Below are 15290 nucleotides of genomic sequence, written 5' to 3'. Positions count from 1 at the left end.
CATTTTTGCCAAAATGCTTTTGGAAAGTAGTGGAGTGCATTGCTCAGTTTTCTCTTTACCGTGCACTGTCTGTTCCAGGGCAATTGCTCCTCCACAATGCGTGATTTGAAAGTGGGGATGGCTAGGGCTACTGCCTCTTCCTGCCTCCAGTCCCTCTGCCTGTGTTGCTGCTTAGCACCAGCTGAAGGCCAGCGCAGCAGACAGCCCTCTGCTGCCAAGGTGCAATTGCAGAATTTTGCTGTAAAACTCGTCGCAGTTGAGATTCTTTTGAGAAAGAGGATTAACTCCCTGTTAACACTGCTGCATTAAGATTCAGGTCAGGGGGCTGCAATCCACCCATCATACGCTAAAAACAGGAGGAGGAGCTGAAGTTGTGTGCTCTGGCACATTCGGTCAGTGAGTAAGCAGTGCTATCACACTACACCTAGGTATTAGTCTCATTTTATTTACTGTTTTGGTGTGTGTCCTGGTGTGCAGGTGACTCCTGCTCTTCCAGCCCCAACTAGCAAGTCTGTGCCACTTGCTGCGTTGGGGCTCAGCTGAGCTGGAGGCTGGGTTTGTCCATGCTCCTACTGTGTTTGCAGCATGGGAGCCATGGAGGAGGGTCGGGGGTTGTTCGAGGTTGGACCAGAAGGACCAATAAGACCATTTTAGGAGGTTCCTGGCTGGCTTTTATCCTTCAGGAGGAACCCTCCTTTTGTCCCAGTAGATAAATGGAGGCATCGAGTGGCTTGCATTGCTGCAGCAGGAACTGTGGTGCCTGCTCTTCTGGGGGTTACCATGATCTGCCTCTGTAGGCTGGCTCCTGCTCCTGCCGGACCTGGGTGGCAGGGCACTGGAGGCGAGTCTGGGGACAGCAGCGCTGCCTTCCTGACATGTCAGCCTGCTGGGAACTAACAAAATGTCGTTTGTGAGGTTTATTTGGGTTTTTTTGTTTTCTTATTTTTTTGTTTTGGGGTTTTTTTTCTTGAGAAAGGTTCAGTAACTTTTCACCTTTCTATTTCAGTCGATCCTGTAAACGCAGCTCCCACTACTTCTACCCGTGTGTTTTATATCAGTGTAGGCGTGTGCTGTGCTGTTATATTCCTGGTGGCAATAATATTAGCTGTCTTGCATCTCCACAGCATGAAAAGGATAGAGTTGGATGACAGGTATGTATTCAAGCTTTTCAGGTGCATTTCTGGGACACGTTTACCCAGATTAGTGGGAGTTCTAGTCTCAAAATGAGCACTCTATAGTAGCTTGCAATTTCTGCTCTTGATGTCAAGCTGTGACAATTACTACCTGTGCAGAGTTGTGGTAAGTGCTATACTGCAGAAAGGCAGCAGTTGCAGGTGCTCTGCTGTTTGAGGTGGGAGGATTGTGGCTGTTGGACTCTTGCCAGAACAGTTGCACAGAGGACACACAGTGGGGAAATTTGGACGGAATCAGATCTACAGGGATTGTCAGGATTGAAGGAAAATTTGATAGATACCTGGGCACACTGAAAATATTTGCTTTTTACTGGATTCTACAGGAGATTGAATTTCAGTTTTATCTATTTTGATTGATTTACCAGTATTCACTTTGGCCTTAGGGTAAAGTCTGGGGATTACAACTGGTTGGTTATAAAGCTGAAAATGTGGCGCGCTCCCAAATGTGTTTTCAATCCAGAAAAAACTAATTGGCACATGCATGCAAAAAGGACTTGTAATGTGAACCCAAGGGCAATATGGTCAGCTGAGTGGGGATTAAGCACCAAGGTGGAAGGGGGGGGCTGAAGAAGCAGGTGGACTGAGGCTCTGCTTAGGTATCAGATACAACTGTTCAGAAGCAGGCAGTTTTGAAACGGAATACTTTGGAAAACAGTTGGGCCTGTGGGTGGTCACCCCTTTTGAAAGGATATCTTGAACTGTTTCTGTTCCTGCCTGCAGCCTCTCAGAGTAGCTCTATCTTTTCATCTTCCTCTCTCTCAATTCATCTCTTTCTTTCTGTTTTTCTTTGTCATTTTATCCTCTGGTGTCCCCAGACCACTTTGTTTTTGGGAGGTGTCAGTGTAGTAAGTAGTAATGGTTTCTCAAGGCCTGATTGTCTAACCAGATGACTTGTCAGCTTTCCTCAATTCATTTGTGCCTAATTGTCTACTGAGGTTAATTAATCAATAGAAGGTGTTAAAGGATGTGCAGCTTGCTTTAGTTCAGAAAGGAAAAGCATTACATTTATAGAGTATGTGAATAGTGTCATCTGAGTTTGAGACTGTCTCAGCCTAGCAGTGTGATCAAATGTGCTTTCATCCACTCTGTTGTACTTGATTTCTGTGGAGATACAAGCTAAAAATTCATCTAATGTTAATACTCTGTGGCTTGCAGGTATTAAAGAATTTGCTCTAAATCAGTATATGGCCTTCTGATAATTTCTGTGAAGTTTGTGCAGATAGTGGGATATAGCTCTTCAGAGCCATGTGATGACTTGTTTTTTTGAGCCCAAAGGTGCCTGACCTGACAAAACCTTGGATGGGCTCCTGGGTAAGAGCTGTGGTCAACTAGTGTTGTAGCAAAGGTGTAACAGAGCCAAGCCTGAAAATCAGGATCTGTGGAGTTTTGTTTTCAGAACGGGCAGCGTGCACAGGAGCCAGCAAAGAGACTGCGAGGTGATGTTTCAGTGCTTGGTTGAGAAACTGGTTCAGTGTTATAATTGAGGCTCAATGTTATGCAATAGAATTCCATATGATCAGTGACTGCTTGGTGGAGCAACTAGTCAAGGAACTTGTGAGAGAATAAACAACTTTTGATTTGGTTTTGAATAACAAGCTCAAAACATTGCTGTAAAGGGGTTCTGAATCAAAGATGACATCATTAGAGTTAATGACCTCCCAGGAGCAACAGAGGCTTAAAAACCCACTGCTGTTGCTCTTAATTTCAAAAACCAGAACTAAATAAAAATGAGGAGAGTTGTTAAATAGAAGCTAACACCAGGCAGCTGAGTTTACAGGCTGCACGTGGACTATTTAAGAATATTGTATTGAAAGTTCAGAGCAAATGCTGATCAAAGGCACTTGAAAAAGTGCCAAAGAAAGTTGGCATGGCTTAACAGCACGGTAGTGGAGGTTATTAAAAGCAAGAAGGCACTGTTCAAAAAGCTGACGTAGTATACAAGTGAGAAAACTAAGAAAGCTCATAAACACAAACAAGTTAAACCTAAAAACCACAATGAATCCAACAAAGTTATTTTTTCAAACTTGCAACAGACATAAAAAGAATATTTACTTTTTTCAAAATTGCCTGCAGCAGGAAAGCAGCCAAAGAAATCTGTGGGGTTGGTAGGTGATCAAGTTACAAAAGGAGTTTCCAGGGGAGATAAAGCCATAGCAGGAAAAGGAAATGCAAGTTCCGCATCAGTGTTTAATACAGTGACCATGCCAGGACATTTCTTTCCAGGGAACTCACTAGAGAGTGGATCACATTGAAGCAGCTTGTAGGTGCAATAGTGCAAACAGTTAAAATAAGCAGTAATAAGGTGCCAGCACCAGAGAATATTAATTAAAAAAACTTCAAAGGAAGTTAAAGGGGAGTAGCTAGACCACCAGCTGTGGCTTTTAACCTTATGCTAAAAACTATGCTGGGACCCTACACCTGGAAGACAATGTGGGAATAGCTTTAAAAAAGTTTCCAGAGAGAAATAGAGGCCAGTTATAAATCAGTAAGCCTGATGTTTGTATTGTGAGAATTAGTAGATTCTGCACTAAAGAAGAAATGCAGCAGGTGCATCTGTGATTATCGTATAATGGGGAAGAGTTGACTTGGCTTGCTTTTTTTGTTTTTTAAATGAAGTCCTGCTTCAAAAACCTAACAGTGGTCCTTGAGGGCATCTCCAAGCATGTCTAAAAATCCTACAAGGATGGCTAGCGCTGCTTGGTCAGTGCTCAATAGCAGCCCAAGAAGCAAATGAAGTGTTGGTTTTGGGTATAACCCTCTGCCTTGCCAAATAATCAATCTCTTCTTTGTTCTCCCAATACAGTCAACAGAAGTGGAGGAGCTTTTAAGTCTCAAAAAAGGGGGGGATGTTTGTGTATGTTTGGGAGAGAAATCAAAAAAGCCTCTTCCAGCCTTGCCACCTGAGCTAGTAACAGGTACTGCCTCTGCCTGCAAACTTTCTCACCTGTTCTTAGGCCATTACAGCTACAACAACTCTCTCTGTAGGATTTTGTCTATGAGGATAAGACAGAAAATGTCCTGTCTCTTGAATACTACGTGCAGCTATGGTACTTCTACCCGAAGAAAGTATCTCAAAAGCACACTGTAGGTGGCCCTGGAAGGGGCAACAAGCATCCTTAGAGAGAGGAATGACAAAGTAGGCTAGGGCAGTTTGGTCTGTAAAAGAGAGCTGAGACAGGTACAGTGGTATAGGGCAAACAACTGTTTCCAACAGTGCACTAGGGAATATCTTTTTGATACTTGCTCCAGCACAGGAACTAAAGGGCAGCAGATACTCTATCTGCTAGCAGCTGGCATGCCCAGAGCAAGCAAGAGGAGATCACTCTGGCTGAAAAATCTAGTTAAGCTTTGCGGGATGTTATGGGTGCCTCTCCATTTGGCTCAGGCTACTGCTTTCAAACTTGTATATTCATTGTTGATTCTCAGTGGGATGTTGGTACCATGAAACAAATGCATACAAGTCTTCTCTGGAATATAATAATTTTGTTGTTTCTGGTATGACGGGGTAGTTCTTGCAATAAATGTTTTGTCACCTTGACTTTTTGAAAGTGGGGAAGTAGTACTGGAAAACAGAGCAAATTCTGCAAAACAAATAGGAGGAAGTTGTTCACGCTCAAAGGACAGAAATGCTAAGATTTTTGAGTTACCTGAAATACAGTTTAATGTGTGAGAGACTTTAAAAATGCCGTTCTTTCAAAGTCGAGCCTGGAAAATCTTCTGGTTTTAACTTTGATACATTAATTCTGAATTTATTACAGTGGCAAGCAGTCATGTTCATGTCCATTTTTGTTTTAAAACAGCATTAGCGACAGCAGTAGCTCACAAGGTTTATCCCAACCTTCCACACAGACGACACAGTACTTGCGAGCTGACACGCCAAACAATGCAACACCAGTAACCAGTAAGTGTTAATCTAATTACAGACCCTTGCAACAGACCCTCTTGGACACAGCCGGAGTATTTGGTGGTAGGGGTCTCACTGATTAGTCTTTTCATCTTGTTGCTACAACCTGCAAAGGAAATGAATGGGGGAAAACCTTTCAAGGGTGATATATTACTTATTTCTTTTTGTTCACAGCTTTGCTTGAAAGAACATTAAATAGTTAAAAAGAGCAGTGAATTAAAAGGAAGGGTGGCAGTGTTTTATATACTCTGTGATAGACTGATACTAGCTATGTCCTGTGTTAATTCCGTAATTGCTGAAGGTATTTATTATCTGCAGAATGTTTACTCCTCCAGTTGTTTGTCTTCTCTAGTGGAGGGATATCCCATATAGCATCACTCCAGGCAAGGGACTGTTTAGACTGTAAGGAACCTGGACAGTGTAGAGACACACTTGGTGTGCAGTTCCCTAGTGGTTCAGTCTCATTGGACTGACCATGAGCCTTTCCTCTGTGCTGGCACTTGTGCTGCTAGGCTGCAAGATGATTCAGGGAGCTGAGCCAGCCAAAAACTGACTTCTTTCATAGTCATGGATTTTTGGTTGACTCAGGTCTCTGAACTGGTTTGTAGCCTAGCTATATGAGCACCAAGATTGATGTTTAGAGGGTATGGTACTACATGACTGAGCATTGGAAGAAGGCATGACTTAGCCTAAACTCAGTTGGCTTAAGCTATTGCCGGAGAGCCTGCTGATCTAAAGTGAGGTAAGGGTTTATATTACAAAGTGAGAAAAATGGGGAAGCCCCGCGAGAGGAACAAACTGTCTCTTTGTTAAACTCAGTTTGCTTTTTTTCTCAATACAGTGGGAATTGCCAAGCTGAAACAGTACCCTGGTAATCCTGACCTTTTCAGAAAGTGTAAATTAAATGGCTCCTGTTTTCATCTACTGCCACCAGTGATTTTCTCTTCCGTAATGCTTAATAGTTTTGTATTAATTGCCTGAAGAGACTTTGTTCAGCAATCTAATGAGTAGAAATGTCAATGTAGATCTGTTATTTAGAGCTAGGTAAAAATAACGATTAATGGCTTGATTTTTTTTTTTTTAAAAAGCAACCAATAAGACCCAAAAGTGTCTCCCATTTTCTTCTGATTGCACTTGGTAGTGATACAGACCATCCCAATTCATGAGGGAGCACTGCACAAATGTCATGATTACTGTTCAGCCCTACTGTGTTTTCTTGTTTCCTCCCCATGTGTGGAAGCAGGTGTTTACCTACGATTGAACTCCTGCAACTTCGGGAGAGTTCTGGCTTTCTTCTGAATTGTACTATATCTCCTGGAAAAAAAAAAAAGGGGGGGGGTGGGGGGATATTTTTTGTCATCTGAGTTCATCTTTGAAAAAACTGCCTTAAAAATGTATTTAGTAGAAGAGTTAATTTTAAAATAAAAAGAAATAAAAATATATTAAAATAAATAAATTCCTTTCCACAGAGTTTGGAAGACACCTTAGCAGCTAATGCAACTAATTCTAGAGCTGGTTTTCCTGCTTGCCACCTGAAGTCCCTCCTCAGCCTTTTTATTTTCCATCTCTTATCCCAGATCTCATTCTGCTGTTGATGTCCTTTCAACATCAGGTTTTTAGGTTGACCCTCTAAGTGACACTGGTTGATTTGAATATGACCCCTGGAAACTCATTACTGAGCCTCTAGCAAAAGAGGAGAGGAGGACTTGTCATGAAGGTGGCCTCCAAACCAAGGAGGCCTCCTCACCTTGATGAGCGTGGTAGTCACTATGCCTGAATAGCAACTGTTTGCTGTGTTCAGTCTGTGTTGTTTCAGAATGCCTCTTACCTGTTTTGGGACACCCCTGGTAGCACAGGGAAGGGTGTAAACAAATATAAGAAGAAAAAAGGTTGGATGCACGAAATAAACAGGAAGAACATTCTTAGTCATTCCACAGTCGTATTAAATTTGTTTTCAGTAACATTTAAATTAAAAAACTGAAACCATCAAAGTAATTCTCAATATTTCTCTAATAATTCATAAACTTGTACAAAAATATTCAGACCTTTCTGACTATATTAGTGTATCTAGATGTCTAGAGGTGCCAGAAGAGGGCACTGGTAGTTGTGGTTATGTCCTGCTGGGGTAAGGCATTTTCCTCACTCTAACAAGTCTTCTGACAGTCTCCAACTGTGATCTTTATTTCCTTGTTGTCAGGGAAGTGCAGTGTGGTGCTAATCGGCTTCAGCATGTAAGGAGGAGTTTTGTTTACTTGGTGTTAATAATGAGACTTGATTGCATGACACTATATAGAATTCCCATGTGATTTTTTTTTCCTGCTGCAGATTATTATATTCATATGACTTCTCTTGTGTTTTTTGTTGTTTAATACTATAATTTTTTAAAGATTAATACATAATCTGTTTCAGTACATGCTGCTTGCATGTCTTTATACCTGTAGGTGGTGCTGGGGTGAAGCAATGTCCTTGTGTTCTCATTATAAGGGTATTTATATTGGTTTGTTTGGCTCTGCTGGCTCCTCAGGTTATCCTACGTTACGGATAGAGAAGAATGATCTTAAAAGTGTCACTCTAATGGAAGCAAAAGCTAAAGTGAAGGACATAGCCATCTCCAGGGAGAGGATAACTCTAAAAGATGTGCTCCAAGAAGGTATTTACAGGACTTGGATACTTTTTGGCTACAACATGGTGTATATATATATATATTTTTTTTTTATAGCTAGATTTTTTCCTGAAATTAATCATGAATGACGTTTCTGATCTTTGTAACTTTGGAGGAGGAGAAGAATGATGAATGATGTTTGCATTTGGGGTGTGTGGGGGTGGGGAAAGCAGCTTCCAGAATTCATTAGAACAGGGGAGCAAGTAATCATGCCCAAGTAAATCATTCAGCTTGTCTGTCTTAATAATCTGGTCCTTTAAATAAAGGAAAGGGTTAGATGGCTAAGGAATGAGGTAATCAGTTGGGGCTGTAAGTGGCAAAGTAACTCACTTTTGTAAGTTAGTGCAGGAGAGCTTCTCTTAAACAAAAAAAAAATCAAAACAAAAAACCCCAAAGCCCACAAAAACCTCAGTCGTCTAAACTCATTGTCTCAATTTAATAGCTTTTGATTTGGAAATCTAATCAGCAGATGTAACATTTATAGCTCTGATATGAAAAATTCAGAGATTACATGATTCTTTTGTCTTGTTTAATGTTTATTTCAAAAGTGTTCATGCACTTAATTGGTTCTTGTTGATGTTGAATTTGGCAAATAGACTTACATATTTAGGGTTTTTTTGTCATCAGTCTTTACTGCTGCAACTTCAAGTCTGTGTTCCCTGAGCCTCATGAGAAATCAAACTTTCCAAAGCTAGAGATTGGAGATACTCATCCTTTGGAGGTAGAACTGCTAAATGTTTTGCATTACTGTCTGAAAAACAATGAGAGGATGCTAACACTCCCCACTTAATATATGCCTCTAAATCTCTAAGGAGGTAGCTTTGTGCTCAACTCCAATGTCGGTTCTGCAAAAAGCTTCCTTCGCATGTGGGTTGTGCTTTGTGTTCCTTTGTACTGTCTGTTGCCTGTAGCTGTGATGTTAGGAGTCATCCGATGACTAGAAGTGACTCGGTACCGCAGCTACACTTCAGATGTTCAGCACCGAGTGACAGAGCTGCCCTGTTCTGCGAGGTGTGGCTTAAATGGCTGTTGAATGCAATGTGGACTCAGTTAATACTGGGATCTTGTTTCTTGGCCTCCAGTTAGTATTTGAGTCTGTCAAAACCTTCAAAAGTTAGTCAGAGGACTAGAAGACAGATCCTGATGAACAATCATCAGTTTTAGTTCAGGCTTGTAGCAGAGTTGAGCCTCTGTCATCTAAGAACTAACGAGCTTCAGAGGGGAAGAAGTGAATAATAGAAATGTTTGCATAAAATTCTCAGGAATTCCTAAGTGCTGCAAATGAAACTTAAAGATATTTTACAAGTCTTAGCCAGAGATTCATTATAAACTTCAAGTAGCTTCCATAACTTAACCTACTTTAACATTTTATAAATTTAGGAGATTATGGCTCTGCTGTGGTGTAACCAGTTGGAAAATGCAAAGCACCAGGGTTTGAGAGTGCCCAAAGGAAGAGGGATCTGTAGGGGCCTCTTGTAGTGCTGGGCTTGTGCAGCACCTGATTCTAAACCTGCATCAAGCTCATATTGTACTAGATGTATGACAAAAGTGTACGTGTCTTAAACAAACAAAACCAAAACAAAACTTTCAAATGAAATAGCTATGCTTTAGCAAATGGAGCAGATGTTAATAGTAAGTGAAGCTTTACCATTTTCTGGTGAAGTAGAGAAATGACTTACATGTCCAGTCTCGAATATAAATGGCATAATCTGCAAAAAGCCCAGAGGAGAGTGAGGCAGAAGTAGTGTGTTCACAGTGCTGTCTCTAAATGTTATAGCACACTGGTGACACACAATTACTACTAAGATAAAGTCTTTTGGGGTACCCTTAAAAAAAACCCAAAACAACAAAACCCCAAACCATGGACCATACAGGCATGCTGCGTTACAGTTTTACTATGTCTAGATATTGGATTGCATTAAAATTATTTTCTAGTCATAACTGCTTTTACACGCTTTCTCATTCTCTTTATTTCCAGCATTTAAAAATATTAGATAGCTTGATACCATAACATGTTTCAGTACAAGATGCTGTCTTCCCTTTGACTTTTACATATATCTGGATATTGGAAATACGTATTTAAGGCACTCTTACGATGTCTTCAGGAACCAAGATAGGAGGGTTTTAGTTTACTGTTAAATAACTCATTCTGTATGTTTGTGGTTGCCTGTAGTCTCTAGTTAAATTGCTTCTTAATGAATTACAATTTCCCTGAAATACAAGATCCCTGTCTTGCAGGGTTTACTCACAGTCCCAGGGTAGATGCTGGAAGTGTTGCACTGTCCCTGTTAAGTATTTAGAAACCAAATGAGACCCACGCTTCATGCCAGAAGATGTACAACCAGGCTAAGGCAATCCCTATCAAAGACCTTTCAACCTAATCAGACAGGACAAATCAACGGGAAAGGGATGCAACACATGAATAGACTGCATGAAGATGATGCACATGTTGGTGCCGCAGTAATAGCATGACAGAAAAGCATTGCCAACCTGAGTTGTATAAAAAGTTAATTCTGGGTGGGTTACCACACTGCAATTGCTGTTCAGTGTAGCTCCTCTTCCTGTAATAGCTTTGTCAAAATTTTGTGAATGGAAGAATGTTGGAGAGACTGAAAAAAAAAAAAAAATCCCCAGAGAAACCCAACACCTTCCAGCTGAGGTGAAACATTTGAATAATGCGATAACTGTTTTTTCAGACTGTTCCATGTGTACTGGTTAGCTGAAACCAGTATTTCCCTGTGTACATTTCAAAAAAAATTTCATCTTTGTGAGAAATGTTTTGACTGGAGAATTCCAGACCTGCTAGATGAAAAAAGGACAGAGCTGGAGTTTTTAGTGCAGACAGTTGACAAAGGCTGAACTGCCACAAATAAACCCATCATCAGTATCGATACTTAATTTAACTGGATTCTGTTGCTATCATTAATTCACACTCACGCTTGTCCCCCTAAGTTTTAGTTATCTAAACTTTCAGCATTTACTGCATATAGTTCTGAATCCAGATCTGGATTCAGTGCTGGAGAGGTGGCTGGGTTATATATTGTTGACTTAATAGGGCATTCAGGACTTATGCCTTAACAGTAGTTGTTCTAACTTTCTGCTGTTGCAGAATCATTTTAAGGTAGTGTTTTCTTACATTAACAGAATTTAGTATCTATTACAGTGTATTTTTACTACATAATACTTAACTGTCTGTTCTCTTCATAGGCACATTTGGGCGCATTTTCCATGGAATTCTAATAGAAGAAAAAGACCCCAGTAAAGAGAAACAAGTTTTTGTCAAAACTGTTAAAGGTATGTTTACATAAAGGAGGGGGTTTTTGTGTCCAGTTGTTTGGATTGTGGTGCATGCTGAGTGTATGAAATCTGTCTTTAAAAACAAACCTCTCCTCCTCAAAATATGCAAATGACTACTGCTTAAAAAGCAAAAGCAATTTGGATGCTGCCTTCAGCCAGAGAGAACAGAAATCTTATATGGAAGAAAAATGTGTGTGTTTTCCACCAGTGCCTTCAGTTACTGCGTCTTGAATACTTTTGCTTATTATTCTTCTAAGTAAAAAATATATTTGGTTTTTTTTCCCCTATCATGTCATTGTTTTTTCCATCCACAGCCTTTCCCCCTGCAAATTGCTGAAAAAAGCACCTGCAATGCATCTTAAAAATCTTTTATAAACATGCATGGCTGTACAAAAGATAGGGTATAGTTTCCGCCATACTTAAACTTTGCTACTGAAGCATGAGAATTATAATTTAGAACTTAACTTATATAGCATCTTTGTTCAAAAAGTATGTTGTTGGAGTGCTTTAAATCGTGATAGGTAGACTTAAGAAACAACGACGTAAGTATAGGTGAAAACCGTATTACATATATTCTATATATGTATTACATATATCCTACATATATCTCTTCCTCTACACTCATCATTGTAGGAGTTCTCTAGTAGCTCACAACAGTTTTGCTGAATTCCCTGTGCAGTAGTTGTTTCACCAGTTATTTGCATCATTTCAATTGGGTGTATTATTGCCTTTGGTTTTTAATTTTACAACTTCTTTAATTCTTAAAAAACATTGGGCTTCTATAAGAATTTCAACTTGTTTTAAATTTTTTTGCCTGGCTAATAATTTTTAAAGATACTAATTTTAAAGACAAAGGTGGGAATTGGTGAAGCTGCTAAATTTTGTCGTTGAATCTTTCTGGTACCCATTTATTCTGTACTGTTTTTTCAGAAAAATATATTGCTTAAAGAAAGCAACCTTCTATTATTCTTGGTATGTTTCTCACACAATCAGATGTGTGCTTGTGATAAAAAAAAGTTTAGGTGGAAAGCCACTTAGAAAAAGATTCACGCTCACTTCAAGAGGAGGAATTTCTTAAAGTCAACATGATTTGGAATAAAGGTAGCTGAAAAAGGGGTCCCTACTTCTTGAAACAGTCTGAAGTGGCAGTTTGGGATGGATGCTGTTGCATTCTTTAGCTGCACATAGTTCTTGATGTAGGCCTAGCAGGATGGTGTGCTTTGGCAGTGAAGACGGGTCATTGCCTGATACCATATGTGCTGCTCTAACAAAATATGTTGAACTTAAAAAGGTCCAACTTGTCAGTACTATGAGACAGGTACCAGTTGTGAGTAATCAACATAGGCAGTGTGAAATTAGCCTCCTTTCCTGCCTAACAAATTCTTACCTCCTAGTCAGCCTGGTATGGCTGAACTGTAAGGTGGGATGGGTACCAACAGTGAAGTAGTGCTTTGTGGGCAGCAGGAGGGTAGCCTGTGAGTAAATATGTTTCAGCATTGAGTCAGCCAGCAGAGCTTGATCTGTATTCTGGGACAACTGCTTGTGTTTCTGCTAATGGGATTCAGGGAGGGCTGAAGAGTGAGGATTTGCTGCTGTCACTTTTCCTACTTTTTCCTCTTGCATATCCTCATGTGCATTCCTAGATTGAGGGTGACAGTTACTCTCGTAGTTGCAAGATACTTCCATTATTTCTTCAGGAGTGCCTCTGAGGTGGTACGCTTTCATTCTGTAGCACTTCTCCTCCCTGTTGAGTCCAGAGAAGAATTCTGAAAAGTAGATATGCTCCCCCTTTGGAACATGTTGGTAGCTACCATTTAGCATTATGGTGGTAGCTAGAACTGTGTCTGCTGAAGTAGTAATAGCTGTAACAAAAGTAATGGTCCTCTTGTAAAAAGGAAAGTATTTTCTTGTAGTGACTTCTAGCAAGAAGTAAAGGACCATCCTCAATTTAAAAAAAAAAAAAGTATGCTTCTTTGCAGTATTTTGGGAACTTTTCCCAAATTCTACCCTCTTCTGTTGCCCCTCCCTGCCAAACGGTTCTGACTATCATTTTGTTTTTATTTGATATAGTTTCCAGAAGACTTATCCCATATCATGTGAGCCTGATCATCCTCTGTGTATGATGAGGCTTTCTAACTTGGGGCATCATTCACCAGTGTTACCTTAACCTGTGATCCCCTTCACTGTGTTATTTGGTGCTTCTCTGCCCTGATTCAGAGTCAACAAACACTATGGCTCTTGTGAGCCCCAAAATTGTTGTGAGCTAGGGCAGTTTGACGTCTGTGCAGCACTACTCAAGCATGCTTACTTTTTATAGCATTGGATTAAATGACAAGTCAACACTTGTGAAAACAGATCTTAATTTAGCTGCCTCCCATCACTGCTTGTCTAATTGCTTTACCAAAAAGGGGCTTCTAATCTACTCTTAAAGCTGCATTTCTCCCTTGCAGTGGCTTGTATCTTTGACACAGCGCACATCCTGATTTCTCTAGCCCTCCCCTTTGCAGTGAAAGAATTGCTGGCTGCAGTGAACTGGAGCATGGTCTTAAGGGAGTAATGATATTCACATAATTGTTGTCTGTAGAGAATTTCTCAGCTTTAAAAAGGATCTATATGGACAAAGTTTATAATAGATTTTGCTGATACTTGTCTTTAAAATAATACTGGTTTGGGCAGCAGAACGTTGCTAGGAGAATAACTATAAACATCCCTACTTCTTACAGCAGTTCAGTTGCAGTGCTAATATTAAGCAGCTTCGTCTTCGTACCCTGGCTGTGATAGCTGTGTGTGCAGCTGGGTCATGTAATAAGTTGGGAATTTGATCTTCTTGGAAGAAAAAAAACCTGCAAAAATTCTCTCTTAACAACTTTTTCCTTGATCTTGTTATTTCTGTGACCACACACACACTGCTCTCTTGGCACAAACACAGGAGTAGGGCAGGACCACAAAAGTGAGATGGGTATGAGAACTATTAAACTGACTTAAGTATCTCTGTTGCTGAAGGCAAGAAAGGAGCTTGAGGGTCATGGAAAAGAAACAAGGGAAAAAGACTTTGTCTATGTAGCTAAGTTATGCCCCCCAAAAAAACCTATGGGCTGCTCCAGAACTGTCTTGTTTTACCTAGTGGTGCACTCTGATAAAATAAGTCCAGTGGCACCCCAAATGACAGAGAATAATGGGAGGGGGTGTGGCGTGTTTCAAATCTTGTGAAAAATGTGAACTGAAATTCTTTCAGCAGGTACTGTGAGGAGGAATAACCTTCTTCAGAGGAGAAACACCTCTTCCTTCTCAGCAGGATCAGAGCTTGAGAAACTTAAAGATGTTGTATTGGCTGTTTTGATATTAGGGTAGTTGCTATGGCTTCAAATCTGGAATTGCCAATGGAAGAAACCCTTTGGAAGGAGAACACCTGGACATGGCAAATATGATCAGTACACTTGTGCCCAAACTAGAATTTTGTATTAAAGTCAGAATCATAATCGTTTGGGTTGGAAGGGACCTTTAAAGACCATCTAGTCCAAACCCACTGCCATGGGCAGGGATACCTTCCACTAGACCAGGTTGCTCAAAGGCCTGTTCAACCTGGCCTTCAACACTTCCAGGGATGGGGCATCCACACCTTCTCTGGACAACCCGTTCCAGTGTCTCACCACCCTCATTGTGGTGGGAAAAAAAAAAATAATTCTTCCTTATGTCCAATGTAAATCTGCCCTCTTTCAGTTTAAAACTGTTGCCCCTTGTCCTGTCGCTACAGGTCATGATAAAAAATACCTTTCTGTCTTTCTTATAAACCCCCTTTAAGTACTGAAAGGCCACAGTAAGGTTTTCCCTGGCGTGTTTTCTTCCCCAGCCTGAACAACCTCAACTCTCTCAGCCTTTCTTCATAGGAGAGGTGTTCCAGCCCTCAGATCATTTTCATGACCCTTCTCTGGACCCGCTCTAACAGGTCCATGTGTTTCTTGTGCTGGGGACCCCAGAGCTGGATGCAGTGCTCCAGTTGGGGTTTCATGAGAATAGAGTAGAGGGGGAGAATCACCTCCCTCAACCTGGGAAATTTGTCTAGACATGACCTTAGTTGCTGCAGTTGTCTGTGTGACTGGATATGAGCCTTCACCCCTGCAGAGTAACACCAGTGTACTGGCATGTAAGTGGCTTTGTGTTGGGTGTTACCATTGCAAGCTATATTGATCATAGCAAGTTTGTGTTGTGCAGAGTGGTAAAGCTAGTGGATTAA

At 40.6% G+C, this 15290-nt stretch overlaps 1 protein-coding gene across 3 annotated transcripts in view; it reads left to right on the top strand.

The window, feature by feature from the left end:
• The window catches only part of RYK (receptor like tyrosine kinase), a 67533-nt gene that overhangs the window by 27164 nt on the left and 25079 nt on the right, over positions 1-15290 (top strand). For 2 of the 3 annotated variants that reach the window (XM_072868690.1, XM_072868688.1), the window contains 4 exons: positions 1007-1151; positions 4994-5095; positions 7614-7747; positions 10967-11053. In XM_072868690.1, the coding sequence (XP_072724791.1) occupies positions 1007-1151; positions 4994-5095; positions 7614-7747; positions 10967-11053 (468 nt within the window). The remainder of the gene's footprint in view (positions 1-1006; positions 1152-4993; positions 5096-7613; positions 7748-10966; positions 11054-15290) is intronic. The other variant, XM_072868689.1, reaches the window with a different exon arrangement.

The sequence above is a fragment of the Ciconia boyciana genome, chromosome 7, assembly GCF_034638445.1.
Source record: "Ciconia boyciana chromosome 7, ASM3463844v1, whole genome shotgun sequence".
Taxonomy (NCBI): domain Eukaryota; kingdom Metazoa; phylum Chordata; class Aves; order Ciconiiformes; family Ciconiidae; genus Ciconia; species Ciconia boyciana.
The sequence above is the reverse complement of the archived record's forward strand: the minus strand, read 5'-3'. Positions and strand labels throughout refer to the sequence as shown.